The 27,985-nt window shown below is 46.1% G+C and overlaps 2 protein-coding genes across 3 annotated transcripts in view; one reads left to right on the top strand and one right to left on the bottom strand.

Annotated features, from left to right (window-relative positions):
• Positions 1-4,114, bottom strand: part of fam174c (family with sequence similarity 174 member C) — a 4,997-nt gene extending 883 nt beyond the window's left edge. The window contains exons 1-2 of the mRNA XM_070960538.1: positions 3,588-4,114; positions 1,527-1,649 (exon numbers count right to left, since the gene is read on the bottom strand). Of these exons, the coding sequence (XP_070816639.1) occupies positions 1,527-1,649; positions 3,588-3,865 (401 nt within the window). The 5' untranslated portion in view covers positions 3,866-4,114. The remainder of the gene's footprint in view (positions 1-1,526; positions 1,650-3,587) is intronic.
• Positions 4,115-4,943: 829 nt separating this feature from the next.
• On the top strand, positions 4,944-27,059 carry LOC139329902 (calcium/calmodulin-dependent protein kinase type IV-like). 2 transcript variants are annotated; one of them, XR_011602112.1, is made up of 12 exons: positions 4,944-5,872; positions 8,751-8,829; positions 10,166-10,228; positions 12,011-12,093; positions 13,121-13,193; positions 17,345-17,435; positions 19,193-19,267; positions 19,687-19,762; positions 20,564-20,690; positions 21,440-21,592; positions 22,052-24,572; positions 26,149-27,059. XR_011602112.1 is itself a non-coding variant. In XM_070960526.1 (11 exons), exons 1-11 carry the CDS (start codon positions 5,766-5,768, stop codon positions 22,541-22,543), a joined length of 1,419 nt encoding a protein of 472 aa, XP_070816627.1. In that variant the 5' UTR covers positions 4,944-5,765; the 3' UTR covers positions 22,544-27,059. The 2 variants fall into 2 exon arrangements, 1 of the variants encoding a protein (XP_070816627.1); XM_070960526.1 differs by having other exon boundaries at positions 22,052-27,059.
• The last annotated feature ends 926 nt before the right edge of the window (positions 27,060-27,985 follow it).

The raw sequence follows: 27,985 nt of genomic DNA, 5'->3' as shown, positions 1-27,985 counted from the left end.
TGAAGGACAGCGGCCACCAGTGAGGGTCCACACTGGTCAGACTGGAAACCAGCTCAGCGTTCTGTGTACTGAGATGATCAGGCTCCACTGATAAACAGGAAGTACACACACACACACACACACACACACACACACACACACACACACTCTGTTCTTCTTAGTCTGTGGACTACACACACTCGCCCTCCACCCGGCCAGCAGCTGGTCCTTTTTTTTAAATCAATGTCAGTTTTACTTAATAGCGTGTGTGTGTCCGTGCGTGTGTGTGTCCCTACATACAATTCAACCCATTTAAAGAAGATTTCCACCAATCCACCAATTAATTGTTTCTGGTCTGTGGGAGGAAGCCGGAGCGCCCGGAGAGCATGCACAGGAAGAACATGCAAACTTCACACAGAAAGGCCCGACCCGGGAATCGAACCTGCAACCTTCTTGCTGTGAGGCACGCGCACTACCTGCTGCGCCACCGTGCAGCCTGGATCAGGAAACATGAGAGATCCAAAGTTCACATGGAAAACTGCGTAAAGCTAGCTGTGTTCGGAAAGATTAGCATAGCAACGCAGCCGGATGATGCTGTAAGAAGGCAGAGAGGTAAAAACCGTATGTAATAAGAAAACAGCTGTGACATGCACTGACAGGTTTTGCTGCGTCTGTGGCACTGATGCTGTTTTCTCCAAGTAAATGTTTCTTGATTAGAGAGTCTGTTAAAATCATCCGTTCATGTTTCATCCCTGAACGTGGTTCTCAATTCTTTGTATATGTTACATTTTAACAGGAAATGTTCTGTTTCAGTCTCTCTTCATATAATAGCTCAACCCACACTCACCTGAGACACTTCCCCCTCCACTCACTCGCTCGCCTGCTCGCTCACTCACCCACTCGCTCGCTCACTCACCCACTCGCTCGCTCACTCACCCACTCACTCACTCACCCACTCACTCACTCACCCACTCGCTCACTCACTCACTCCCTCAGTCACTCACTCGCTCGCCTGCTCGCTCACTCACCTGCTTGCTCACCTGCTCACTCACTCACTCACCCACTCACTCACTCACCCACTCACTCTGTTGATACACGTTGCTGTGAATTGATCCTCTGACTGTTTTTTATAGTATTTGATAGCATAAAGTTTCTTGTAGCTGTAAATTGTTATTTTTTCTGTGAAACTGTGAAATTAAATTATTATTGTGAACTGTCGTCATGTCCCAGCAGTTCATTTCAATGCTCGGTTAGGCTAGGCTAGGCTAGGCTAGGTTAGGCTAAGTTAGGCTAGGTTAGGTTAGGCTAGGCTAGGTTAGGCTAGGCTAGGTTAGGCTAGGTTAGACTAGGTTAGGCTCGGCTAGGTTAGGTTAGGCTAAGCTAGGTTAGGTTAGGTTAGGCTAGGCTAGGTTAGGCTAGGTTAGGTGAAGATAAAAATTTCAGTTGTTACAGACTAAAAGGTTTGATGCGACGGCGCTGCGCTCTGCCCTGAAACCTCTCTGTCAGCTCTGTGTTGGTGTTGCTGTTGTCGCCCGTTGACCTCTGACCTGCGGAGGCTCCGAGCTTCGTACAGCGTGTCGTCCTCGTCGCTCTCCACGGCCTCCATCTCCACCGAGTCGTCGTAGTTTGCCAGCAGACCGTACTTCTTCCTCTGGCCGGGCTTCTTCAGCCTGTCCACAGGACACAGCAGAGGACGGTTAACGGCTGTGACACAGAACCAGAAAGCACCGTGATGCGTTCAGGGGGCCGTTCATCAGCTCTGTCCCGTTAGTCAGCTATTGGTTGGAGCTTTTTGGGAGAGCAATTTCTCACAGGACGTTCTGTTTGATGCACTCTGAACCCGAGTGGCTCCAAGACTCCGAGAGCACGCCTGAATCAGTTATTAGAGACTGAGTGTTAAATTGTGAGATTTTTGCATGAAGTTTGGTCTCCACATTCAGGGAGCGACAGCTTCTCTGATGGTACCGTTGGTGCTCGTGACAGCAGACACACTGATAGAACAGATGCTGCTGCGTTACATTAATTACAATAATAAGTGTGTGGTTGGCTAATGCAGACAGAAATGTCAAATTGGTAGAAGATAATTAGCAGCTTCAGAACATCAGAGTGCAGATTGAATCGAACAGCTTCAGAAAACACAGGATCCACATTTCAAGGTGTCCCAGAGAGAGCACTAACGGCAGGTATGAAAGGCCGTTACTGAGGTAAAATACTCGATCGATTACTGCGTACGCGGTTAGAGCACAGACACTGTTTGAGGGACAGAGGTGGTGAACTGAAGTCTGATAGAGAAAACACAGAAACAGAGAAAACAGCATGAATGATATTTCAGAGCATCTCTGCCTCAGCTGGTGTGAGAGGAAGCAGTCATCTGTTGGATTTATGAATAATGACATCAGTTAATCTAACGCATTTCCACTAGTGCTGTCCATCGGTTCAGATATTTCATCACGGTTAATCTCATGAATGTCATAGTTAACTCACGATTAATCGCAAATTAATCGCACATTTTTATCTATTCTCAATGTCCCTTGAATTTAGCGCGGCTTCAACTTTCCTTTCTGAAGTTTCCTTTGAACAGCGCAGCATCCGTACGCCTCTGTCGAAAGACAAGGAGGCGGCGGAGAATTCACACGGGCCGTGTGTTTGGCCATCAAGTGCTATTTCAGACTGGATGTGCTGCGGTGATCACTGTTCACACCGACAATGACTTTTTGAAGCTAAACTTTCCACTCAGAATCTTGTTGCATCCATTTCGGCGTGTCGCGCTTCATCCACAGCAAACCGCATCCGTAAACGGCTGATTTCACGCCTCTTCTCATGTCTTAATTCTACATGGACAGTAAAATGAGATGAATGCGTTTTTCTAAAGATGGAGGAGCCTCTCTTCAATTCACATTACATCCTATCTGACAATTTTTGTAAGAATTTTCAAATTTGGACCAAAAAATATAGATCATAAATACTCACGCAGGGAACTAGAACAGGCCTGATTCTATCTTGTATTTAGATCATCACGTGCTTCCTTCCATCTTGTCATTTATTAGCTGCCTGTTCTTATGGATGCTATTTCACATGATAATATTCCAAATGTGCTGCCTGTGCGGTTAAGAGTCCAGTCAGATTGAAGCTATTCTCGCGGCACACCTTGGATGCAGAGGTGGAGACCAGCGCTGTCTCACAAAGAAACTCTGCTGGATGACAAACAGAAATAAAGGATGTGTGATTGTGATACAGGCCGAATCGAAGGGCGGCCACTGAAAGTGTACATCAGGACACGAATGCACTTTTACAACAGACTCACACCGCCTCACACTACAGGAAGTGTTCAATTGCGCCATTTATGAATGATGTTTGGCGTGACCTCGAAGACTCAATCATTATTTTTGTTTCACCTTAAAACTGATCAGACGCACTAAAGTCTGAAAACACTCTTCCACACTGTGGACACTGAGGTCCACACGGCAGGAGACACTTCTCCACTGGCTTTTCTTAAATGTGGACATGTACATCTACACATGCAGTCACTGGTTGATTTCCTGCTTTTGTGAGCGGAGTTTGGCGTGAGGTCTGAGCCCACGCAGCACGGCTGTCACAGCTCATCTCACCGCACGGCTCGGATGAGGAAGTAGAGAACTCCGATCGTGGTGATGCCGATCAGGACGTACAGGGCCCTCTGGATCATCGAGCCGTCCACGCTGAGGCCGGTGGACAGTCCCTCGTGACTCTTCCCGCCGCCGTGCGTGGAGTTCACGCCGCTGGAGTTCGTCACTGCGGGTCTGGGCGCCGCGCTGCTGACGGCGGGCTGTTTCGCATCCTGCGCCGCGGACAATAACAGCCAGCATACGGGAAGAAGAAAGGCCGGAAGAACTGCGTGAAAAGTCATTTTAGCGTCTATGAACACTCGACATGAGATAAAGAGGGAAGCGATGGCGGAAGAGTTGGACTTTTAACCGGAACCGAAGCGGAATCGGAGTTTTCGGCTTTGTTGATGGAAACTAAACCAAACTAGGAAGTTCACGTCCACCTACTGCTGACGTCAGAGAGTTGCGGGGGACATTCCCTTCGGTTTGTCTTGTAGGACTTCCACCAATCAGCAACCGAGCGCTCCAAACACCTGCAGGACCAGGCGCAGGGCTCAGCCCAAACTGCGTCTCCACCAAACTCCGTTTAAACGATCTGCTGTTTTCTGCTGCGGAGTCACTCCCGCTGCCGACCTCACCTGCCACTCACCTGCACAGCAGCTGTCAGTGACGTAACGTCCTAACTGCTCTGTCTCTGTCTCTGCTCATCACCTGTCCCAACGTGCTGTCGTTCAAAATATTCTGCATCATTTTCCCATTTTGAACAAAATTATTGCAGAAAAATAAATAATAAATAGAGGAAGGTGGTTTTCTGCCTGCAGACAAAACTCAGGGCATGAAGAACTCTGGATGAAGAAGTCTTTAAACACTGTTCACTCAGACACTTTATTCGTATTTTGGAGATTTCATGAATCATTTTCAGATATTTTTATCAGATTTTTCACATTTTTGTGCTGACATTTTTTACAGTGCAGATTTTGTGTCTCGTGTCGATAATTTTCAATGTTTTTCAGATATTTTACAGTTTTTTCGCGATGTTTTAAGAATTCTTGTTGGATGTTGAACTGATACTTTTTCTATCGTTTCCTGATATTTAACCTCCAGTTTTTAGGAAAAAGCTCTTTGTTAATCTTTATTTAATGACGTCATGATAATCATGACCCGAAACGTTTACACTGACACACACACTGAAACATGCTGAGTGTGTGTGTGACGTGCACACACTCACACACAGAACAGAGTCACGTGTTTGAGAGGCGTGATGCTCTGAGGTTGCGGGTTTGAATCCCGCAGGATCAAAGTCTCCAGATGTCACGCTCATGTACATTTATGTATTTAGGTTATTTCTGTATTTAGGTTGCCAACAGAAGCTTCAGTGACTGACAGGCCCGCCGTCCAATGGGCGCGCGGCTCGGTTCCCTGCCGGGCGGTGATTGGTCGGCGCCGTGACAGAGGGGCGGGGCTGTGAGATTACAGCAGCATCTCTGTCTCCGCAGATCCAGCGGACATCTGGAGCAGCGCTGGCCGGGAATCCAACCTCCGACAACCGAGCGCCGACACCGACACTGCCCGGCCGTCGCTGTCTGATTACGGCTTTAAACGCATCCGGACTCCGGCTTCTTACTGCGGCTCTCGGCGCTGAATCTGCACCGTTAAGCTGCTGCGCTCCGGAGGGACGGACGGACCGTTTCTCCCGGCAAAAACACGGAAATACGACTCAAACCCGGGAGGAGGGTGATGGACTGAACTGATTCGACATCTGAGAGGGTTTTAGGCCCGATGGAAGCTGCGACACATCTGGACCTGGTGCGCCTGGAGTCCGGTTCCTGCTTTAGTCCGGAATAAAGAGCCGTGACGGGCCGTAAGGACCTCAGAGCTGCTTGTTTCCACCTAGTTTTCGTCCTCGGCTCTCTGATAAACGGTCCTGATTGAGAGTTTGAGGGAGCAGGCGGATCCTCCTCCTCCTCCTCCTGCTGCTGCTGGTCTGGATTAAAGCCAATCAGGATCATGAATCATCCCCCTCTGCTTCTCTAATCTGGGTTTTACCGAGCTGGATTTACATCGGAGATCTGCTCTGGATTACTCTGCTCCTGGTTCTGATCGGGTCACACCTGACCCGGTCTGAACCAGTCTCGGTCCTCGTGTGATCTTGGACTCGGTTCCGGTCCTCTCTGTCCTGGTTTGGGGAGTTCTGCTGTCATCATGCCGACGTCCAGGCCAGGTTCGGAGCCGGTGGAGTTCTGGGTGGACGGGTCGAGGCGGGACGGGACGGTGGAGGAGTTCTACACCCTGAGCTCTGAGCTGGGCAGGTCTGGACCACATCATTAGGGGGCACAGGGGTAAACTGACACTGTGATGTTCACATGGAGCCCTCATGGGGGGTCCATGTCTTTTCCTCAGGTCCAGGTTTCTCCTAACATGAATGAAACAGAGGACAGATTGTCCTGTAGAGGGTCTGTGTTGTGGGGACAGATGTGATTCATGAGTCTCAAATCAAGATGAGAGACCAGAAAGAGAACCTGAGCTGAGCCTGGAGCTCCAGCCTCATGGGTTCATGTGTTCACGTCATCAGGTTGTTATGTCTTCATGTGTTCATGTGCTCATGTCCTCATGTCCTCATGTGTTCACATCTTCATGTCCTCATGTCTTCATGTCCTCATGTGTTCACATCTTCATGTCCTCATGTCTTCATGTCCTCATGTGTTCACATCTTCATGTCTTCATGTGTTCACGCCCTCATGTCCTCATGTCTTCATGTCCTCATGTGTTCACATCTTCATGTCCTCATGTCCTCATGTCTTCATGTGCTCACGCCCTCATGTCCTCATGTCTTCATGTCCTCATGTGTTCATGTGTACACCTCCACACAGCAGTGGGCACTGTGGGCGTTCACACGTGAATGTGTTGGAGGTGTTTTTGTGTTGTTTCTACGTTTCCTTCTTCTTCTTCTTTCAGTGAACCACATTATTTCCGTTATGGCAGAGAACAGGAGCTGCTAACAGGAGCGGCTAACAGGAGCTGCTAACAGGAGCGGCTAACAGGAGCTGCTAACAGGAGCAGCTAACAGGAGCGGCTAACAGGAGCTGCTAACAGGAGCTGCTAACAGGAGCGGCTAACAGGAGCTGCTAACAGGAGCGGCTAACAGGAGCTGCTAACAGGAGCAGCTAACAGGAGCGGCTAACAGGACCTGCTAACAGGAGCGGCTAACAGGAGCAGCTAACAGGAGCGGCTAACAGGAGCTGCTAACAGGAGCGGCTAACAGGACCTGCTAACGGCTAATTCAGACTGCAGACTGTTAATTGAGACAGTTTGATTTAATGGAAACAAATACAGCCTAAAACTAGAGCGCATGTTGTGATTGGTGTCTCATGTCCTCAAATGTCTTGTTTTGTCCAAAAATACAAAGATACTCAAACCGATTAATTGATTATCAAAATAGTTGGGGAGTACTTTAGTTGGAAAATAATCAATGAATCCAATGTTGACCTTCAAACTTGTGAGCACTCAGTAGTTATTATGTAACAATGTATCTTAGTTTAGCATGTTAGCATGCTAACATTAGCTAATTCGCATTCTGTTCTGCAGGTGTTTGGTGACAAAGCAAAGTGTTGGACACATTTAAACGCTGACCTGATGGTGGCGTCAGAATTAAAGTCATAGTTATTCCAGTTCATCCTGAGGGGAGCATGAAGGTCTGAACCAGCAGGTCAGATGCTGGTTTCAGTCCTGACCAACGGGCTCCTTCCTGCTTCTGATACCTGAGCCAGCAGGATCCTCGGGGCTCAGTGGAGATCCAGGACTCGGCTCTGAAGCCTTTGAATGAGTCCGTGGCCACATGTCCGCCCACCAATGCTGCCATACCATAATAACAGTGATAAGTGTTAGTGCTGCTGGCCACTTTACCAGGTAGAAACACCTGTGCACACACCTGAACGATCGACATGCAGTCCAATATGCCTTTATTCATCCCGTGAGGGGAAATTCAGTTCAAGGCCGCTGCTGAAGCTGTCAAATCAGTGACTCCCCTGTCGGTCATGTGACCTTTAGTGGTCTCATTTGCTTTAATGAAAGAACTGAAAGACAGGAAGGATGTTTGTCCTCTGAGGTGAACTCCAGGTGTGAAGACCAGCACATCTTCACTGTTTGTGTACTTCACCAAATACACACAGTGTGCACGTGTGTGTTGGTTGGTGTTATTTCAGTAAACTCTAACATCTCCATGGAAACGGTGACATGATGTCAGCAGTGAATCCAGAAACCTGTGAGCACCACCTGCTCTGTTACCAGGTGTCCTGTTTCCACGGAGACCAGCCAGTACTGTGTGTGTGTGTGTGTGTGTACCATGTATTCCTCACATTGTGGGGACTCACTGTGGGGACAAAATGAAGGTCCCCACGATGTACATCATTAAATTTGCAGCAACATCCTGACGTAGATCAGAGCTCAGAGGACGCCGCCGTCCTGCCTCCGTCACAGGAAGTGGACAGACTCTATGGCTGCGGCCTGTCTGCAGCATCGCACTAATGATCAGCGTCAACGTTCAGAACAGCCGTCAGCGACCTGATTGATAAGGCGCAAACAGAAAATCAAGAATAATCGATGAGCGGTGACAGAAGCTGGACAGTGAGACAGAACTCACTGATGAACATGAAAAAATTGGTTAAAAGCAAAGTTTACTGGAGTGTTAATGCAGGAAAGACGCCGTCAGTCTGAACGTCACGTTCGAGCCTCGTCAGTCAAACACTGCCTGCGTTTTACATCACAGGAAACTGAAGATCTCTGGATCACTGGGTTGGAATTGTTAGAATTATTGATCCGTTAGTTGTTCATCAGTTTCATGTTGCAGCTGGAAAAGGTGGAGCTCATTATTATGACTTTACATCCTGCTGGTTCCTTTAGTTTTAACAATAAATCAGAATTTATTAGTTGATTTTTGTAACTCAAGTTGTCAAATAAATGCAGTGAAGTGAACAGTTGAGCATTTCTCTCAGAGAGTAAAGGAAAAGTACGTCAGAACTCCATTTTAGACAAATAAATATTTCAGCAAATTCCTGCAACTAATCAAGTATTTCCTGTTTGTGCTCAGGAAAGAATCCGCCGAACGCTTTGGTTTGTACGTTTTCCTGCTGCATCCTGGAAAACTCGTCTTCAGGTTTAACACTTTGGTTTTGTTGTGTGTCTTTTCAGAGGAGCGACGTCCATTGTGTATCGCTGTGAGGAGAAACAAACTCAGAAACCCTACGCCCTCAAAGTCCTCAAGAAAACGGTCAGTGTTCGGCCATGGTGGAGGAACCAGAGGTCAGAGGTCATGATGAGGGTTCCTGTTTGTTATACAAATAAAATGGAGAAAGCTAAATTCATTTAGCGGTCACCACACTGTGCTGGTGTTTGTCCTGATGACTCAGGACATGACTTGTCCTGATGAGTCTTTCCAACATGTTCAGTCACTTTAAAAAACTTTCAGGAACACGGGGAATCGTTAGCCTAGCTTAGCATAAAGACTTGAGGGCAGGAGTAACTGTTGACGTACCTCCAAAAAAGAGAAAATGTCTGATTTACATGTTGTATGTCATTAGCTAACATGCTAATCACTAGTCCAACACTCAGCTGGTTCTGATCTTGTAGAGCCAGGGGTTAAAACCCAAAGCTAACTCTAGCTCAAAGGACCTAGAAGCCAACTGCAAGTTAACAGAAAGTAGAAGCTACCTCAAAGTTAACTGAGCCTAGAAGCTATCCCTAGCTAACAGGACCTAGCAGTTAACACGTGAACTCCAAGTTAAAAGTACAATATGCAAGAAGCCCTTAATGTGTATTTATCAGGTTTCATCGTCAGTGGATGAACGAACTGTAACATGATGAGACCTTTAGACCTTCTCTGTTTGTATAATAGCCTGTGGACTGATTTCTACGTAAAGGACTTGGGAAGGTTTTCTGTTCAAATCCAAAGGATGTGACGCTAATGCGCACTACAGAGTCCAAGTGTGACAACAGGATGCTGCCTGCAGTTCACTTAACCGCCACCGGTGTCGTCAATAACAAGGATTTCTTGAAAATTCCACATACTTCACCGAGACACATGCTCTACGTTAGCAGGACCTAGAGGCTAACTGGAGGCTAAGTGGACCTAGAACTGGAAAGGTAGCTCTGTCTGTTTTGTTAGCATTAGAAACATCTTCAAATCTGTGTGGTTAAGTTCTGCGTTGTATCTTTATAGAACCAGCTGACTCTTAAATGGAGGGAACTGGCATGTAGCTAACAAGCTAAAGCAGGAAATGCCCATTTTGAATCATTTCTGTCGTTTGTTGTTTGTCATGTATGTTATTATGATTAAATATGTTATTAATTTTAAGAAGATAAACAGAAAGAGAAAGACAAATTGACACCTTTGATGGATCTAAACTAGCAGCTTCACCATTTTTCCAGTCTTTGTGCTAATATTGTGGACGTACAGCAGCAGACCTGTCCACCCTCCCATGTTTCCTGGACCTGGGATATTTTACCCTTCTGTCCGGCTGTCCTCCTGCAGACAAACCTGTCTGTAAATCTCCTGTATTTTGAACGTGACGTTGACGTTCAGCCTCATGTTGTTTCTTCTGCTGCAGATCGACAAGAAAATAGTTCGCACTGAAATCGGCGTCCTGCTGCGTCTTTCCCACCCAAACATCGTAAGTATCTCTGACACTAACGATTCATTTGATAGTGATTAGCCTCATGGTAAAACGTATGTGATGGTGCAATGATTTATCTGTTTAATGTGTATCTATATTCTAATATTTCGAAATATTCCTGTTGATATTGTCCAGCTGCAGCTGATGAGTTTCTTCCTGCAGTGTTCAGACTTGTGTCCGTGGGGCTGTGGATGGTTGCTCTCTCCTCATAGACCTCCAGTATAACAGAGATGTCTGAGAAACTGCAGACAGGCTCCGTAATTCATCTTTGTGTTCTGAAAGTTGGATTCATGAAGGTTTTAGATTTTTTTAAACTCCTGCAGAGCCCAGAAATCAGCTTTTAAAGTCTTTGATGTCTCAGTGTAAAGTGTGAGGGACAGCAGGAGACACACTGCTGAGCATGAGACACAACATGGCCGCAAACCTGGGAGCCTGGAAACTTCTCAGGTTTCTGCATCAAAGAGCCGTTTTCAGTCATATCAAGTGACCGGGCGCCATCTGAGTGAACATGTCAGGAGGCAACGAGGCAAACAAAAGCAGGCAATGAAACGTAATGTAAAAAGAAATACAGTAACCGGCAATAACGTGAGATAAAGGCAGTGACAACAATGATAACACTTGTCATAAACTATGAATTATTAAAAGTTACAGTGAACCAGATTAAGTATCTTCGTCTCCTGTAAGGTGACTCATTCAGAGTGAAGCAGACGACGTGGACGTGTAGTTACAAGACGGATTTAAAAACCAGGACAAGTAGAAGTGACCTCCACCTGCTCCTCCAACACCACGTGATGGAGAAAAGTTCTGGAAATGTAAACAGAGTTTTACCTGCTGAAATCACACTCACCTATGCTCTGCTAGCCATGAGCTAACAGTTAGCTGTGGTGCTGTACGATGGGCGGGGTTACCTGGGCACAAATGTCATTTGATTGGACACATTTATCTGAGTTTGATGAGTCATGAAAACATCTGGAAGAAAGAGAAAAGAGAGATTTAGCTGTAATAATCCTCCAAAAAATTCTTCTTGATCACATATTAATCATGTAAGAAGAGATTAATGATCAGTCACATGATCAGAGCTCGTCGTGCCGCCTCTTCAGTCTTTTTTCTTAAAAGGTAAAATGCTGTGAAGTATGAATTCATTCAGTTTTCATCTGTTGGATGCGATCTGTTGGACGTCTGTAGACCTCTGAGTCTGACTTTGAGACATTCTTGTTCCTGAGTGACGTTGGACCGTCTTTCCATCTCACTGTGTCCTCGCTGTCTCTGTACAAACGCGTTCAGTATTCTCCATGTATGATGATGCATCCTGCAACACGTCAGCGCCAAACTGAAAAGCACATTCTTAATGAACCTGAGCTTCTCCATTAGAACTGGTTCTCCATCTGTGGGTGGTGCACATACAGCCGGAGTCAGACAGCTGTGTGTCTGTATAAGAGTACTGTATTTCCTCCAAAGCCTTTTTTTACCACGCCTGCAGAAGATACCAGGCCTTTATTTGAAACAGGCTTGTATTAGAGGCAGGCAGTGTTTATTCATCTGTTTGATCAGCAGAATTGGTCAATCTACAAAACAGTTCTGCTGAGTCATCAGCTTGCACACCACAAGTTCTCTGAGTGGTTGGTAAGACCAGAAGAGCCCAACATGAAGCAGGCTGGTGTTTGTTTGTGTCGACCCCCCCCCCCCCCCCCCCCATTGACTGAGACGCCTCAGTTTGAACTACTTTTATTTCAGTGCCAGCTTTTATTGAAGGATCCTGGTTTTGTCGTTTCCTCTCAGATCCAGCTGAAGGAGATCTTTGAGACAGACACTGACATCGCTCTGGTGCTGGAGCTGGTGACAGGTGGAGAGCTGTTCGACAGGTGCGTCAAACCACACACACACACACACACACACACACACCTGACACGTCTGACGTAACTCATTGGCTGTGTCGTATCCGAGGTCGCGGGGTGTGTTTCCATCCGCCTGTTCTAATGCACGTTTTCAATTTGTGACTGAAATCGACTGGATGGAAATGTGGGAAATAAAAAAATAAAAAACTTTAAATATCCACCAAAAGTTTTACATTCGGCTGAGGAAGAAACAGGCTGAGTGAATAAACGATGGCGTCCATGAATCATGTGACTGCACGTCTCTTTAGTGACGAGCTGAAAACATCAGATCTGTGTGGAGCGATGAGGAGGAGGAGGCTGTAACCTTCCTCACATGAACACATGAAACTAAGAACTCTCTGATTTCCACCATGTCGTCATCGTTTGACCTTTGACTGTAACTCTCTGAATGATGTCATCGCATTGTGTCTCTTCTTGACTTCGACAGACAGGAGAGAGACAGACAGGAGAGAGACAGACAGGAGAGAGACAGACAGGAAAGAGACAGACAGGAGAGAGACAGACAGGAAAGAGACAGACAGGAGAGAGACAGACAGGAAAGAGACAGACAGGAAAGAGACAGACAGGAAAGAGACAGACAGGAGAGAGACAGACAGGAGAGAGACAGACAGGAAAGAGAGAGACAGGAGAGAGACAGACAGGAGAGAGACAGACAGGAGACACCAGGAAGGAGAAACACCAGAGCACAGAGGGGGAAAGGAGGACAGACTGCAGACCTCCTCTGGTTGATCCAGGAGTTTCTCTCATTTTGTCTCTTGATGAAGGAAAATGTGGTTTTCAGGTTGTAGAGACAGAAATGTCTTCATGGGACAAAGAGTTCAGCAGATTGAAGTACAACAAAGACGACCTCAGAACCTAGACTGCTGTTTGGTCCCAGTGGAGAAAGTAACTCTGTTCTGGTGATGCTGGTGGTGTGAATGTTCAGGTATGAAGACAGGTGTAAGTGTTCAGGTGTCCTCTTTGTGTCTGGGTCTCATGATATTTTCATGTCCAGGATTGTGGAGCGTGGTTACTACAGCGAGAGAGACGCCGCTCACGTCATCAAACAGATCCTGGAGGCTGTGGCGGTAAGAAGGGTCTCTTCAGTCTGTGCTAACGCTGGATCATCCATCCATCCATCCATCCATCCATCCATCCATCCATCCATCCATCCGTCCGTCCGTCCATCCATCCATCCATCCATCCGTCCATCCGTCCATCCGTCCATCCATCCATCCATCCATCCGTCCATCCATCCATCCGTCCATCATCCATCCATCCATCCATCCATCCATCCATCCATCCATCCATCTTATTAAGTCTGGTCCTGTTAAGCCAGGGTTATCTGGTAGTTCTTTGGTAGCGTAGCGTTATCCTCTAGGTCCAGTTAGCTTAGAGTTAGCTTCTTGTTCCTGTTAGTTTTCAGTTAGCGTTGAGCTCTTGAACCCTGGCTGCACTGTAAACCTGAGGCTGACTTGTTAGCAAAGACACAGAGTGCGAGTCAGACAGACTTGGAGTTTTTGGGATTTGGATTTTCTGACTTTTCATGAGCGAGGTCAACAGTTTACCCCTGCTCCCAGTCTTTGTGCTAAGCTACGGCTAACATCGTGGAACCCAGAAACAAACCATCTGACAGGATCTCACTGAATGCCGGACTGCGTGAGCAGAAGTCTGTTTTCGGATTTCCGGCTGCTGTTCTCGAGCCGATTTTGTGTTTGATGGTGTAGGAGTTCATCCTCCTCCAGCTGATGAATCACAGTCTTCCTGTTTCACTGCAGATTTAATCAAATGTGAAAGTGGCACAAAATCATTTTTAAATGTCAAAATGTAAAAACCATGAGGCGTTCACTGACGTGCTTACACAACACTGCACTCTTCACAGCAACGAGGAGGTTGTTTGGGGCCAGCATGGCTGAACGCACCGAGGGGGAAAATGTTATCGGTCAAAGAAGTGAGTGACAATCATGACGCGTTCGCTGTTCCAGTGAAAATAATTCTCTCAGTGATCGTCAGAAGCTTCAGCGCAGCTCAACAACATGAATCATAATGACACGAGTTTGGAGGAAGCTCTGCCTAAGAAGACAGTTCAGGGGAAACAAAGTCCGCTCAGGTGGGTTCTGTGCAGCTCAGGTTGGGATCAGGGCCAGAATGTTTGAAGCAGGAAGAGACGTCCTGCTGCTGTCGCTGAGGTCGCCGCTCGCAGCTCCTGCTGTGGTTAAAGACATCGAGCTCGTCGCTCCTGTTTCAGGTGTTGCTGGCAGCAGTGTTGCTGCACACGGCGGCAGCGTGCAGCAGTTGCAGGTCTCTTATGTAACAGCAGCTTCCATCCTGCTGCTGAACAGATTAAAACCAGAGAGGATTAACACACACACACACACACGCACACACACACACACACACACACACACACACACACACACACACAGACTACAGCTGACCCACATCTACCACAGAGGGAAACATACGCCTGTGTATGTTTGTGTATGTGTGTAGTTATGTGTGTATTAGGATTACAGTACAGTTGTATTTGCTGTATCAGATGTGTGTGTGTGGCGTTAATCTGCTGCTCAGAAACATCCTGCAGCCCCTGAACACATCACCATCCCCACCTCACCAGGTGGACGTTTAAGTGTTTAAAATGAACAAAGTCTCATTCACAGTAGAACTCAGAGCAGAAACAGTAGAACTCAGAGCAGAAACAGTAGAACTCAGAATAGAAACAGTAGAACTCAGAGCAGAAACAGTAGAACTCAGAATAGAAACAGTAGAACTCAGAGCAGAAACAGTAGAACTCAGAATAGAAACAGTAGAACTCAGAGCAGAAACAGTAGAACTCAGAATTGAAGCAGTAGAACTCAGAGCAGAAACAGTAGAACTCAGAGCAGAAACAGTAGAACTCAGAGCAGAAAGAGTAGAACTCAGAGCAGAAACAGTAGAACTCAGAAAAGAAACAGTAGAACTCAGAGCAGAAACAGTAGAACTCAGAGCAGAAACAGTAGAACTCAGAATAGAAACAGTAGAACTCAGAATTGAAGCAGTAGAACTCAGAATAGAAACAGTAGAACTCAGAGCAGAAACAGTAGAACTCAGAGCAGAAACAGTAGAACTCAGAATAGAAACAGTAGAACTCAGAATAGAAACAGTAGAGCTCAGAATAGAAACAGTAGAATTCAGAGCAGAAACAGTAGAACTCAGAATTGAAGCAGTAGAACTCAGAGCAGAAACAGTAGAACTCAGAGCAGAAACAGTAGAACTCAGAGCAGAAAGAGTAGAACTCAGAGCAGAAACAGTAGAACTCAGAAAAGAAACAGTAGAACTCAGAGCAGAAACAGTAGAACTCAGAGCAGAAACAGTAGAACTCAGAATAGAAACAGTAGAACTCAGAGCAGAAACAGTAGAACTCAGAGCAGAAACAGTAGAACTCAGAGCAGAAACAGTAGAACTCAGAATAGAAACAGTAGAACTCAGAATTGAAGCAGTAGAACTCAGAATAGAAACAGTAGAACTCAGAGCAGAAACAGTAGAACTCATAGCAGAAACAGTAGAACTCAGAATAGAAACAGTAGAACTCAGAGCAGAAACAGTAGAACTCAGAATTGAAGCAGTAGAACTCAGAGCAGAAACAGTAGAACTCAGAGCAGAAACAGTAGAACTCAGAGCAGAAACAGTAGAACTCAGAATAGAAACAGTAGAACTCAGAGCAGAAACAGTAGAACTCAGAATAGAAACAGTAGAATTCAGAGCAGAAACAGTAGAACTCAGAATTGAAGCAGTAGAACTCAGAGCAGAAACAGTAGAACTCAGAGCAGAAACAGTAGAACTCAGAGCAGAAAGAGTAGAACTCAGAGCAGAAACAGTAGAACTCAGAAAAGAAACAGTAGAACTCAGAGCAGAAACAGTAGAACTCAGAGCAGAAACAGTAGAACTCAGAATAGAAACAGTAGAACTCAGAATAGAAACAGTAGAACTCAGAATTGAAGCAGTAGAACTCAGAATAGAAACAGTAGAACTCAGAGCAGAAACAGTAGAACTCATAGCAGAAACAGTAGAACTCAGAATAGAAACAGTAGAACTCAGAGCAGAAACAGTAGAACTCAGAATAGAAACAGTAGAACTCAGAATAGAAACAGTAGAGCTCAGAATAGAAACAGTAGAACTCAGAGCAGAAACAGTAGAACTCAGAATTGAAGCAGTAGAACTCAGAGCAGAAACAGTAGAACTCAGAGCAGAAACAGTAGAACTCAGAGCAGAAAGAGTAGAACTCAGAGCAGAAACAGTAGAACTCAGAGCAAAAAGAGTAGAACTCAGAGCAGAAACAGTAGAACTCAGAGCAGAAACAGTAGAACTCAGAATTGAAGCAGTAGAACTCAGAATAGAAACAGTAGAACTCAGAGCAGAAACAGTAGAACTCATAGCAGAAACAGTAGAACTCAGAATAGAAACAGTAGAACTCAGAGCAGAAACAGTAGAACTCAGAATTGAAGCAGTAGAACTCAGAGCAGAAACAGTAGAACTCAGAGCAGAAACAGTAGAACTCAGAATAGAAACAGTAGAACTCAGAGCAGAAACAGTAGAACTCAGAATAGAAACAGTAGAATTCAGAGCAGAAACAGTAGAACTCAGAAAAGAAACAGTAGAACTCAGAGCAGAAACAGTAGAACTCAGAATAGAAACAGTAGAACTCAGAATAGAAACAGTAGAACTCAGAATTGAAGCAGTAGAACTCAGAATAGAAACAGTAGAACTCAGAGCAGAAACAGTAGAACTCATAGCAGAAACAGTAGAACTCAGAATAGAAACAGTAGAACTCAGAGCAGAAACAGTAGAACTCAGAATTGAAGCAGTAGAACTCAGAGCAGAAACAGTAGAACTGTGTCCGTGTGCTGTACGTTAAAGAGCAGCTGGTCAGAAACACACTGAAAACAGAAAAACTCGATCAATTTGTTTGATCTGCTTTTGTTTCCTTGTTTCTCCGTGATGCCGCGTTGATCTTCAGACTCAGTGTTCACCGAGCAGCAGGGCATGCTGGGAGCTGGAGGAAGAGGCCATCTGTTCGTTCAGTCCATCCTGCCAAGTCCTCCACAGACCCCCCCCCAACACCACCACCCCGCTCCCTCACCTGAACGCTTCCGTTCACATGTCGTGACCTGCAGTGTGTTCTGTGCTGTGGTGAAGGCTGCGGCCTGTAGAGGGCGCTCTCTGGACTCCACACTGAGCAAACTGTCTGTTTGTGTTTCAGTACCTCCATGAGAACGGCGTTGTCCATCGTGACCTCAAACCAGAGAACCTGCTGTACGCCGACCTGTCGCTGGACGCTCCGCTGAAGATCGGTAACAAAGCAACCGTTTAAATCTGTCAATAAAACTTTATTGAACGCAGCCTGTGATCAACGACACAGAGGCTGCAAATATAAGAGCTGTCCTGTAAAGTTACGTTCAGTGAAACAGAAGCGTCTTCGTCTTCTGTGATGGGACGTTTTTCACAGTGAAGCTGAATGTGTGGACGTTTAGTGACGATAGGGACACAAATCAAAAGCAGACATGGTTTAGAGGACTGTTCTCCTCCACCCACACCTCCATCACCTGCAGATCAGGAGGAAGATACATTTTAGGAAAGTCTCACCAGCTGAAACCCAAACACACACACCTGTATGCTCTGCTAGCTAGCCCCAAGCTAACGGTCAGGTGTGGTAAGATGGGTGGGGTTAGCTAGTCGCTCAAAGTCACTTTTGATTGGTTAATTTATGCATCGCCTCAGGCTCAGGATGAGTCAGCGAAAGTGTTCTTACAGGAAGAGAGAGGGAGAAATGAAAATATAGAGGACAGAAGCTCTCGTGGACGGAAGTCGTCTCATTGGCTGACTGAGCTCTGGGTTTTCAGATGTTTTGTGGTTTCATTGCACTTCAGAGGTTCGTGCTGGTTTTACCACCTGTCATCACAAAGAGACTCCACGAAGTCTGTCCTGTAATCAGCCAACATTTGTGAAGGGGTTACCTTGTCCGCTGCAGGAGGCGTCGCCTCTTTAATGCAGGTGATGAGTGAAATGTTGCCATGACCAGAAAAAATACATGAGTAAAACTCAAAGGTTGACAAACACTGAACTTTTCCCTCAGTGTCCACGCAGACGAAGAAGTGGTCGAGTTTTATAGATAGATGCATTTTATTGAAAATATTATGAATCCAAGCTATGGATGGACAGGTATGTAGGAGAAGCACCTGAGTTGATGAGCAGAACAATGTGGGTACACAGACAGTACACAGACGGGATATTTGTACTTCTGATGAAGGTCCGTGTACTCAGACGTTGTTGCTGATAAATCCTAACCCTAACCCTTGTAGTACACTATTGTACAAATACTTTGTTACGAATAAAAGTCATGTATTAAAAACTTCAGACAAAGTATAGAATTGTTGTAAAATTGTATCAAAATATACTTAATGTACTAGAAGTAAAAGTACTCATTTTGCAGAATGGATCATTTCATAATATGTTACTGATTCTAATCATTGATGCATTCATGTGTTCATGACCTTAATGCTGCAGCCGGATCGTCAGTTGATTATGTTTTCTGTTATTGAACCACAGTAATCAAGTCAGCGTTTGAATAAATGTTCTTAGTTACTTCCATCACTTCAGTCCATGTGAACCGGATCCTTGTCACATGGACCATGTTTATTTTGTGCTCAGAGGTTGAAAGCAGAATTATTTTCTTTTCTTTGGTTGAATGAATGAATGAATGAATGAATGAATGAATGAATGAACCATCACGTCTCATTGGATCCATTTCTTTGGACGAGGAGAAGCTTCGGTGTGTCAGCCTCCAGATGGCTGGTGGGCCTCCAGCTAACGGTTCCAGATGGAAGAAGCTCACATTCAGCCTCCACGCTGTTTCACCAACACCACCTTCCTTTAGTTCAGAGCCTCTCCTGCAGAGACACATTCACCTCTGCCTCCACCTTCCACTGCGTCACCCCCTCGTTTCACTTTAAATAGAAACTGGAAACAGCAGAAAGACATCAGTGCAAGAACATTTTTTATCTCAAAGCCTCAACAGTGAAATGAAACAATATGTTCTCCTCTCTTACAGCTGACTTTGGTCTTTCCAAAATCATCGATGACCAGGTGACCATGAAGACGGTCTGTGGCACCCCGGGGTACTGTGGTGAGTTTACCACCTTAACTACACTGTGATGAAGCTGTACTTGCAATACTGAATGATGCAGATGGAGTACTTGGTGGTTCAATAGGAGGAGTCAATTACTGAAGCAGATGAGGCTTTCCCCAACCTTTCAGTGTAATATGCATTGTAATAGGTGGTGTAGCAGCAGCAGCAGCAGATGGTGCAGCAGCAGCAGTAGATGGTGCAGCAATAGATGGTGCAGCAGCAGCAGCAGCAGCAGAGGGTGCAGCAGCAGCAGCAGCAGCAGCAGCAGGAGATGTGTTTATTGACCTGTGTTGCTGTGATATCTGGTAGCTGGCAGTGATGCGTTCAGGGCAGCCACTGCTCTGTGGGATTTCACATAACTCTCAGTTAGAGCTTCTGTCAGCCATCTGCCAGCTAACAGGCTCCTCTGCCTGCAGCTCCAGAGATCCTGCGGGGAAATGCCTACGGCCCTGAAGTGGACATGTGGTCAGTGGGCGTGATCCTCTACATCCTGTGAGTCCATTATCACCTTGGAACCAGTCCTCGTATCCACACACACGCACACACAGTATACACAGTATAGATTTTAGTTTCATGCACTTCCGTCTGCCTCATAACAGCCATTAAAGGAAGATAATGTGAAAGCCTGCATCCTGTGGTTCTCAGACAGCAGAGTGGACAGTCGAAACGCTGCTCTGGTTTTCTATAAGTGGATGTTTCCTGACCACTCAGTTGAAATGAGATATTCTTTAGCCTCTGGGGGTTATTCCATCTCTAAGCATTCATTTTTGGTCGTCAGCAAAATCGAAAAGAAAAAAAGAATCTCTAATTTGAAATTAAGATCAAATAACATCAGATTTTAGTATTACAAAAAGCAAAATCAGATCAACTCTTGTGGGGCCGCTGTGGCTCAGGAGGTAGAGCGGTCGTCCACCTATCAGGGGTCGGTGGTTCGATCCCATATGCCAAGTATCCATGGGCAAAATACTGAACCTCAAAACTGCCCCCGATGCTGTGCCATCGGTGTGTGAATTCATGTGTACATCGCTTTGGATAAAAGTGTCTGCAAATGACTGATTATAAGTCTTGTGATATTTTATTTGTTTCAGTGTTTGAGTTAACGGCCTGAATGGCAGCCACATATTGAACTCCAGTACCTGTTCCATTGACTCCAGTACCTGTTCCATTGACTCCAGTACCTGTTCCATTGACTCCAGTACCTGTTCCATTGACTCCAGTACCTGTTCCATTGACTCCAGTACCTGTTCCACTAACTCCAGTACCTGTTCATTAACTCCAGTACCTGTTCCTCAGACTCTGTGGCTTCGAGCCCTTCTTTGACCCGAGGGGGGATCAGTACATGTACAGCCGCATCCTCAACTGTGACTACGAGTTTGTGTCTCCATGGTGGGACGAGGTGTCACTCAATGCCAAGGATCTGGTGAGTCCTCTGATCCTCCTCCAGACATCCTGATGCGTAGTGTTGTGACAAGCTTCTGTTTTCAGTTCTGTTTATGACTCATAGTTCAACAACAGCCTTGAAAGCGAAACACAGACACACATACAGACGAGTCGGTGCTGACTTCACTGTTCATGCTTTCATGTTGGCTTAGGTCATACCGACTGGGACAGAACGCGGTAACTGTCTCTGCAAAGGCCAGAAAGACGTGGAATTTTAAAACTATTATTTGTGGGGAAAACCATCACAGTAAAAGTAAAAGTTGAAAATTGGAACATGTTAGTGTTTTTCAGATGGTTGTCGGGACTCGAGACACCAAACCGGGACAGTCCTGGAATAAGTGGGCTCTCTGGTCACTGCCTTCTTAATAAGTGGGGCGACTTGTCTGAATGACTTCAGACTTTAAGTTGACATGAAACGACCGGTGGAAGGTATCTGCTTCTGCATATTTCTGTTTCCTGCTAGAGGAGGAGCTGTCGCGGATACTGACTGGCATTTATTGAAGCCAACAGAACTGAATGGGTTGGTGGGGTTTTGGATTGACTTAAGACCTGATCTGAACATGATACAAATGACTTGGACTTGTTTGGAAGGATTTTACGTAGACCTGTCTCAAGTACTTGAGCCTAAACTTTGAATTGTCTGGAATGTCTCGGACTTGAGACTTGTCTTCAGCTTGTGATCAGTTCCACCAGCCCTGACCGATCCTGTTCCTTCCTGTCCGTCTGTAGGTCAGTAAGCTGATTGTCCTCGACCCTCATAAGCGCCTCAGCGTCCGGGAGGCCCTGCAGCACCCCTGGGTGCTCGGGAAAGCCGCCCGCTTCTCCCACATGGACACTACCCAGAGGAAACTACAGGAGTTCAACGCTCGGCGCAAACTGAAGGTGAGGAAGGCACGCTAGTGTTGACCGCTGAGAAAAAACTGATCAAAAATATCCAAAGATTCAGAGGCTGAAGACAACACTGACATGTCCATGTAAAGAGCTGCTAATGTGAATAATCGTTCCTCCTGTTCATACTGGCTGTGGAGCGATATCTGCCAGGTCTCATCATGTGTCAAAAGCTGAGGCTTCAGCAGTACGACTTACATAAAATAAGAGGGTCAAGAAGATCTGGAAGGTTTCTTGGGGGGTTGAAGGTCTGTACCCCCACAATGCAGCACGTCAAACATGTGCTGTTAGAAAAGAGGAAGTTCCAGCACTTCACTGTGTGTCCGTAACACAATCAACTACATACCTGCTCTCTAAAAATATAGAAATAAAAGGCAAGTGTGTGTGTATGTTCATATTCAACGTGTGTGTGTGTGTGTGTGTGTGTGTGTGTGTGTGTGTGTGTGTCAATAGGCTGCCATGAAGGCTGTCGTGGCCACCAGTCGTATGCATGAAGGCTCACGCCGTCGCACCGACAGCTGTGAGATCCCGGGCTCGGGGGCTTCCAGGCAGAGCAGCATGCAGCAGGACCCGGCCCCTGAGTCAACAAGCCCCGCCCCCGCTGACAAAGAGACCCCGGCCCCGGATCAGCAGCCGCCGCAGGAAGAGGAATCAAAGTCCACCGGCCGCAGCACCCTCAGCCCCTCTCCCCCACATAGCCCCAAACCACCCAGCTCCACCCCCACTAGACCACCCCTCCGAGTCGAGGGGCTTCGACAAGCGTCCATCGTCCCCAAAACTGTTCCGGTCCAACCCCGACTACCACAGAAGAGCTGCTCTGTGGTAGAGCCTGCCTCCAGGGCCGAGGCCATGCCCACATTGGCCACACCTCTGAGTCCTAATAGCCTCAGCAATGGTTTCACAACGGGGGCGGAGCCAGCCAGTAAGCCCACCCACTGCCAGTGATCACCTGACCAACAGAGCGGAGACACTTCACTCTGCATCGACCACAAAAATCACAAACATGACGTGAAGGTTCAGCCTTCTGGTAACTCTTTACAAACATTAAAAATCACTTATTGGGACCAAATTACTCCAAATCAAAGAGTATCTGTAACGTCCAGAGCTACGTTTGACCATTTCAACATCTTCCAATTCTGTAGCTCTGCTGTTATGCTAACATGCTAACAGTACTCACTGAAGGTGTGCTGGACAGTAGTTCTGTTTTTACTGTTGAGCTGCTGGTTTTCAGTTGGAGGCTGGAGATAAAAAAGCAAAAAGCATTTGTCCCACATCAGGACTTACAAGCGATTAAATGTCCTCTGCTCTTGCTGCTGTGCTAAAAAAACAGCTGAGAAGCCATGGAGGTCTCTCTATGGACACAAAGAAATACTTCTCCTTCAAACAGCATTTGACCAACAAACTCTTTCTGTCTTTATGTAAATACATTTTTAAAGGCTGTCGAGTGCAGGTTGTTAGCTGAGGTATTAGCAAGACGGATTTCTAGCAAAAATCCAGTTTCTTCTGCCTATGATGTTTTTGTAGAGTTTATTTCTATCACATAAGATTAACGCTCAGATTATCTCTCTCTCTCTGTTTAGTGAATTATAAAAGTGCCTTCTGGCACCAAAGTTTTCTTCATAAAAATCAACAGTAATGAATAATAAAATGAACATTTCAAGAACTGTAACCTGTAATTTACACAAAGCTGACCTGAAGCTGGAGCACCGCAGTGGAAACACAACGTGAGGAAACTGGAAATCCCATCAGCAGCTCTTTTATACTTTGAACTTATTTGAAACTGAAAATAGCAAGCAGGCTAGCTTGAAGAGCTGCTGTGGCTAGCGCTAGCACAGTCTGGACAGGGCTGTTAGCAGTTAGCTCACCTGCTATGGTTGTTCACCAACAAGCCCTGAATCATTTCATTTTTTATGTTGGTAAGTTCAGCTGCTGGCTGAGATTCAGGAAAACTGAATCAGGCTCCTAAAGCTGTCAAAGTAATCTTACAGAAATAATTTCAAACACTTGTCCAAAAGAGGCTAAATGTAGATGTTGCCCCCTGAGTGAGATGCTGTAGTCACCGGCACAAGGATCCAGTCAAGTCAATATTCATGCAACCAAAAATGTTGCCAGGTGATGTTTAAAGTCACACAGGTGCCATTTGCACCTGGTGAACAGCTGCAGATAGGCTCTGATCAATGTGACAACAATCCGATTGTAGTCTGATAAGCTACATTTACACCTGCAGTCATGTGAGTTTTTACTGATCCAGATCAAATATATTCAGCTATGTACACGTGTCACATGTTGATACCTTATGAAAAGGGGGTCAAACACTGGTCCTGGTTCACCATTGGTCCGTCTACTGACACAAGCCAAATGTGGAGCCTCATTTTGGTGTCAAACTTCCATTTTAGCCCTGAGATCAGGACTCAAACTCGGTTTGAAAAGACTCCAGTCAGCTAACAGGGCCACTAGCTGGATGGCTAACTGAGCTAACTAGCTAATGGCAGCTACTAGCTACAGCCAAAGATAGCTACAGCAAAGAGCACAGTGAGCAGCAGGTAGCAGTTACTCTGGCGATATTCTGCTTCGCCTGTTTGGAGCGAACTTCGACAGGTGGCCACTTCGTACCTGTTGTACCTGTAAGTTCTGATCTGGGACAAACAGATTCGGGTCTCTCCAGCTTCTTCTTCTTCTCCTGGTGCAGCAGGAGGTTCCTCGGACACTCAGGACGAAGCTGATTGATTGTATTTCATTAAACTTTGGAACATGGCGCACATCTGTGTGGAGACGGATGTGGAGGACGAGGACGGCGAGCAGCTTCGTCTCGCTCTGGTTGTTCTTCAGTGTGAACTCAGAGGACAAACAGCAGGTTCTGGATCAGTTTGAGAGACAATCTGTTTTGACTTTTTTATCCTTTCTACTCTGTACTGTTGACTCCTGCTGACTTTATCATGCAGCTGTATGAGTAGATCCAGTCCATAGTGTTCAGGTAAGTGACGTGTTCGTGAGCTTCTAGTGAAACGTTGTGTTGTTTACACTTAATCAGCAGTGATGATGATGATGACGATGATGACGACGACGACGACGACGATGACGACCATGATGACGATCTCCTGTTTGCACTGTACATAGTTTGGCTTTAGACAGAGTATTTCTGCCATCTTTATTGCTCCACTTGACCAGAGACACAGTCAGTGTTCAGACCCCTCAAAATACCAAATTTGACCCTTGTCCTTGAAAATCAAAACGCTTTCGTCTGATCTGAAAACACGTTCTACCTCTTTTTGAGCAGGGGCTTCCAAAATGCTAAAAACTCACAGATGTCTCTGGAAAGAAAACAATAACGAGCCGAGCATTCGATGCCACTCTAAAGGCCCATTTATACCCTCCGGATCCGGACGAAATCCGTCCGTCCGTCCCACACGTTGCCTCCGTAGGGGGCCTTCATACCTCCGTCCGTTTTCAGTGTTTTGTCAGTGTGTCCTCTAGGGGGCAATGTCGAGTCGTAAATTACAGAGCCGTTGTCATGGCAGCCGATGCCTTGTCAACGCTTCTGTCAGCATATACCGGCATCAGTAATGGCGTCAGTAGAGGAGGTTATTATAATGACAGTACTGAGAAATAGGAAAAAAAGAAAAAATCAGAGGTCTGCGAGGCGGTGGCATGTAAGGCCACTGCGGGAAATGAATGAAGAAAGGCATTTCTCCTACTTTCGGATGTCCGCCGCAACTTTCTACCCGTTGGTTCACCGGTTCTCTTCTTCGTCGGTTTTTAGTTTGACTCATTTTGCTCATTTTGACTCTACACTGGCCCCACGACTTCCGGTGGTTTCGAGTGGTTTCGTCCGGAGAGCTCCGGATGGCTAAGCTCAGAGCCGACGGACAAACTGAGGGATGAAACAGCCTCCGGATACGGACGAAAGCGTCCATATCCGTTATTTACGGAGGGTATAAATGGGCCTTTAGAAATCCACAGGGACAGTCCAAAGAGGACCGCAGCTTGAGAAAACAGACAAGCTGAAGCCGACCAGCACTGGTCCCGGACTTCAGAGATGTCTGGGTCCATATTTATCAAACATCTCAGATGATGGAATCAGTTTGAACTGGACATGAAGTCTCAGAGCTTTCTTCACTTTCTTAACTTCTTTCTTGACAACATGCTCATTAAATTCTGACCAACGCAGAATAATGATGTTTGATGCAGAGGAGAACACGTCGCCTCTCAGTCAGAAACCAGTTCAGCACTCATCGACCGATCGTTGATCTCGTTCATGCACTTCGTAAAGACAACGAGGGTCCGCAGGGAGAACAAACGGCTCTGATAGATGCTGTAGGTTTACGCAGCCGTCAGAAAACTACAGCAGCTCAGCATAACTTCAGTCTTCAGAGTGAAAATGAAAGTCCTGAACAGTTCTGGTCTGAGGTGGGACTTTTCTGTCCACAGATGGACCCTCAGAGATGTTTGATTTTTATGGTCCTGCCTTGTCTGCATGTCTAAGAGCTGTTTGCCTCATCACATTGATCAGTATGTTTTCTCAGGTTCCTGTGCTTTTTGTTCCATCTCAGCCACCGTCTAAACTCCTGGGCTGTGAAGAGGAACGCGGTCGTCCCTTCAGGACTTTTCTCTTTAAAGAGGAACCAAACGTCCCAAACCTCTGGAGCCCTGACAGCTCTGAATGCTGAATATACCTGTGATCACCTGTGAATCCTGACACCTGCTGGTACTGGACTGGACTGGACTGGACTCATGTCAGGTGATGACATCAACACCAGCCAGCAACAGGTGGACAATTCAGTACCTTCTGTCACCACTAGATGTCAGGCTTCACATAGTCCTGCTGGTCCACTCGAACCCCTTTCAGAGCGAAGCAGTGACGTGGGTCGGTGGTCTACCTGAACAGGTCGACGTGTGGTAAAAGATGGTCAAATTGATGCAGCCCCTACGGCGACCCCCTCCCACGCTGATGCTTCCTGACAAAACAGAAGCTCTGTGATTGGTTCTTTTAGCTGTCAGTCAGAGGAGGCATCTCTTCTGGAGCAGCTCAGCCTGCAGTTTGGTTCCTCTTTAAATAATCTGAGTCCTGCCTGTCGTCTGCTGGGCTGGACGCAGGAGTGTTTACCTGTCCACAGGTGTTTCTAACTTCTTGCCAAAAGGAACTCACTGGATAAACCAGCTGACATGATGACAAGCATGTACTCTGTATATTGATTTGCATCTATACTCTTATGTACAAACATGAATATTTTGCTTGTACCTATCTGGGCTGCTGACGAGCACTCGGAGGCTGAGCTGTTAACGTCTTTGTTTTGTGTTTGCTGAGTGAACTCGTACCTTTTTTATTTTGATGGATGACATATAAACTGACATAGTGACAGTCTTAGCTGTTACATGTGTATCTCTGCATGTATTATTTCATTTCTGTTGATCATATCAGATTAAAGACTGAACTGACTCAGTGGCAGCAGCTGATCTGGGTTCAGTCAATGGGGCTAAATTTCACAACACATGCACGGGGACGGGGATGGACGGGGGGGGGGGGAGGGGGGGTCTGTGAAGTTTCACTCTGTTGTTTTTTTTTAAGTACATTTCTCTCAGCACAAAGCCGTCCATCTAAGAGACATTTGTCCACGTCACATTTCAGATTGTCCAAATGGATTTAGTCAGCTGAGCAGATGTCTGAATGTTTCACACAACGTGATGGAGAGACACTGAATCCATTTTCTGTCCAGCTCAAAAGTCATGAACACATTAACGTATGGTCACTTTTTAAGCAGCTAAACAACAAATGATGATCGATGTGAGTCCAGTTTGTGTCTCCTGATGGACGTCCGTCTCTCTTTTAGCTCTGTGTCCTGAGGGAAACGTCTGCTTTTAGCTGCTAAATGACGCCATGAGAGCAAAGCCGAACAGTGAAGTTTGTCTGACAGGTTAATGATGAGCTGCAGCCAGCTGACCAGAGACACCCACTCAGTCTCAGTGTCTCAGGGTCTTTTATACACTGACATCAAAAAAAATGTCCATGAACACATTCACAGAAACAAGGCTGAAGTCATGAAGCTGCGTTTGCAGGTTAAAGTTTTACACATAAAACACACGTTAAGCTCATCAATGATGACATACGCCATATTTCAAACTGTCCAACAGCTTGTCCATCTGCAGCCTCTCAGCTGTTTGTGTCTCAGTCTCAGACTCAAACCCTCAGTCAGTCCCTCGAGCAGACTTTCTGTCTGAAAACCTGTCCCTCCTGGACCATCCCACACCAGTATGTGGATCTGGACCTCCAGTCAGCCGCCGAAACCTCCCAGACTGATATGGCAACATAGGCTCCGTCCCCCTCTGACCTTGTCCATGACACCTCCGATGATGTCACCGCTGTGTCATCAACCCACCACAGGACATCCT

This window comes from Chaetodon trifascialis, chromosome 4 (assembly GCF_039877785.1).
Source record: "Chaetodon trifascialis isolate fChaTrf1 chromosome 4, fChaTrf1.hap1, whole genome shotgun sequence".
Classification (NCBI taxonomy): domain Eukaryota; kingdom Metazoa; phylum Chordata; class Actinopteri; order Chaetodontiformes; family Chaetodontidae; genus Chaetodon; species Chaetodon trifascialis.
The sequence above is the reverse complement of the archived record's forward strand: the minus strand, read 5'-3'. Positions and strand labels throughout refer to the sequence as shown.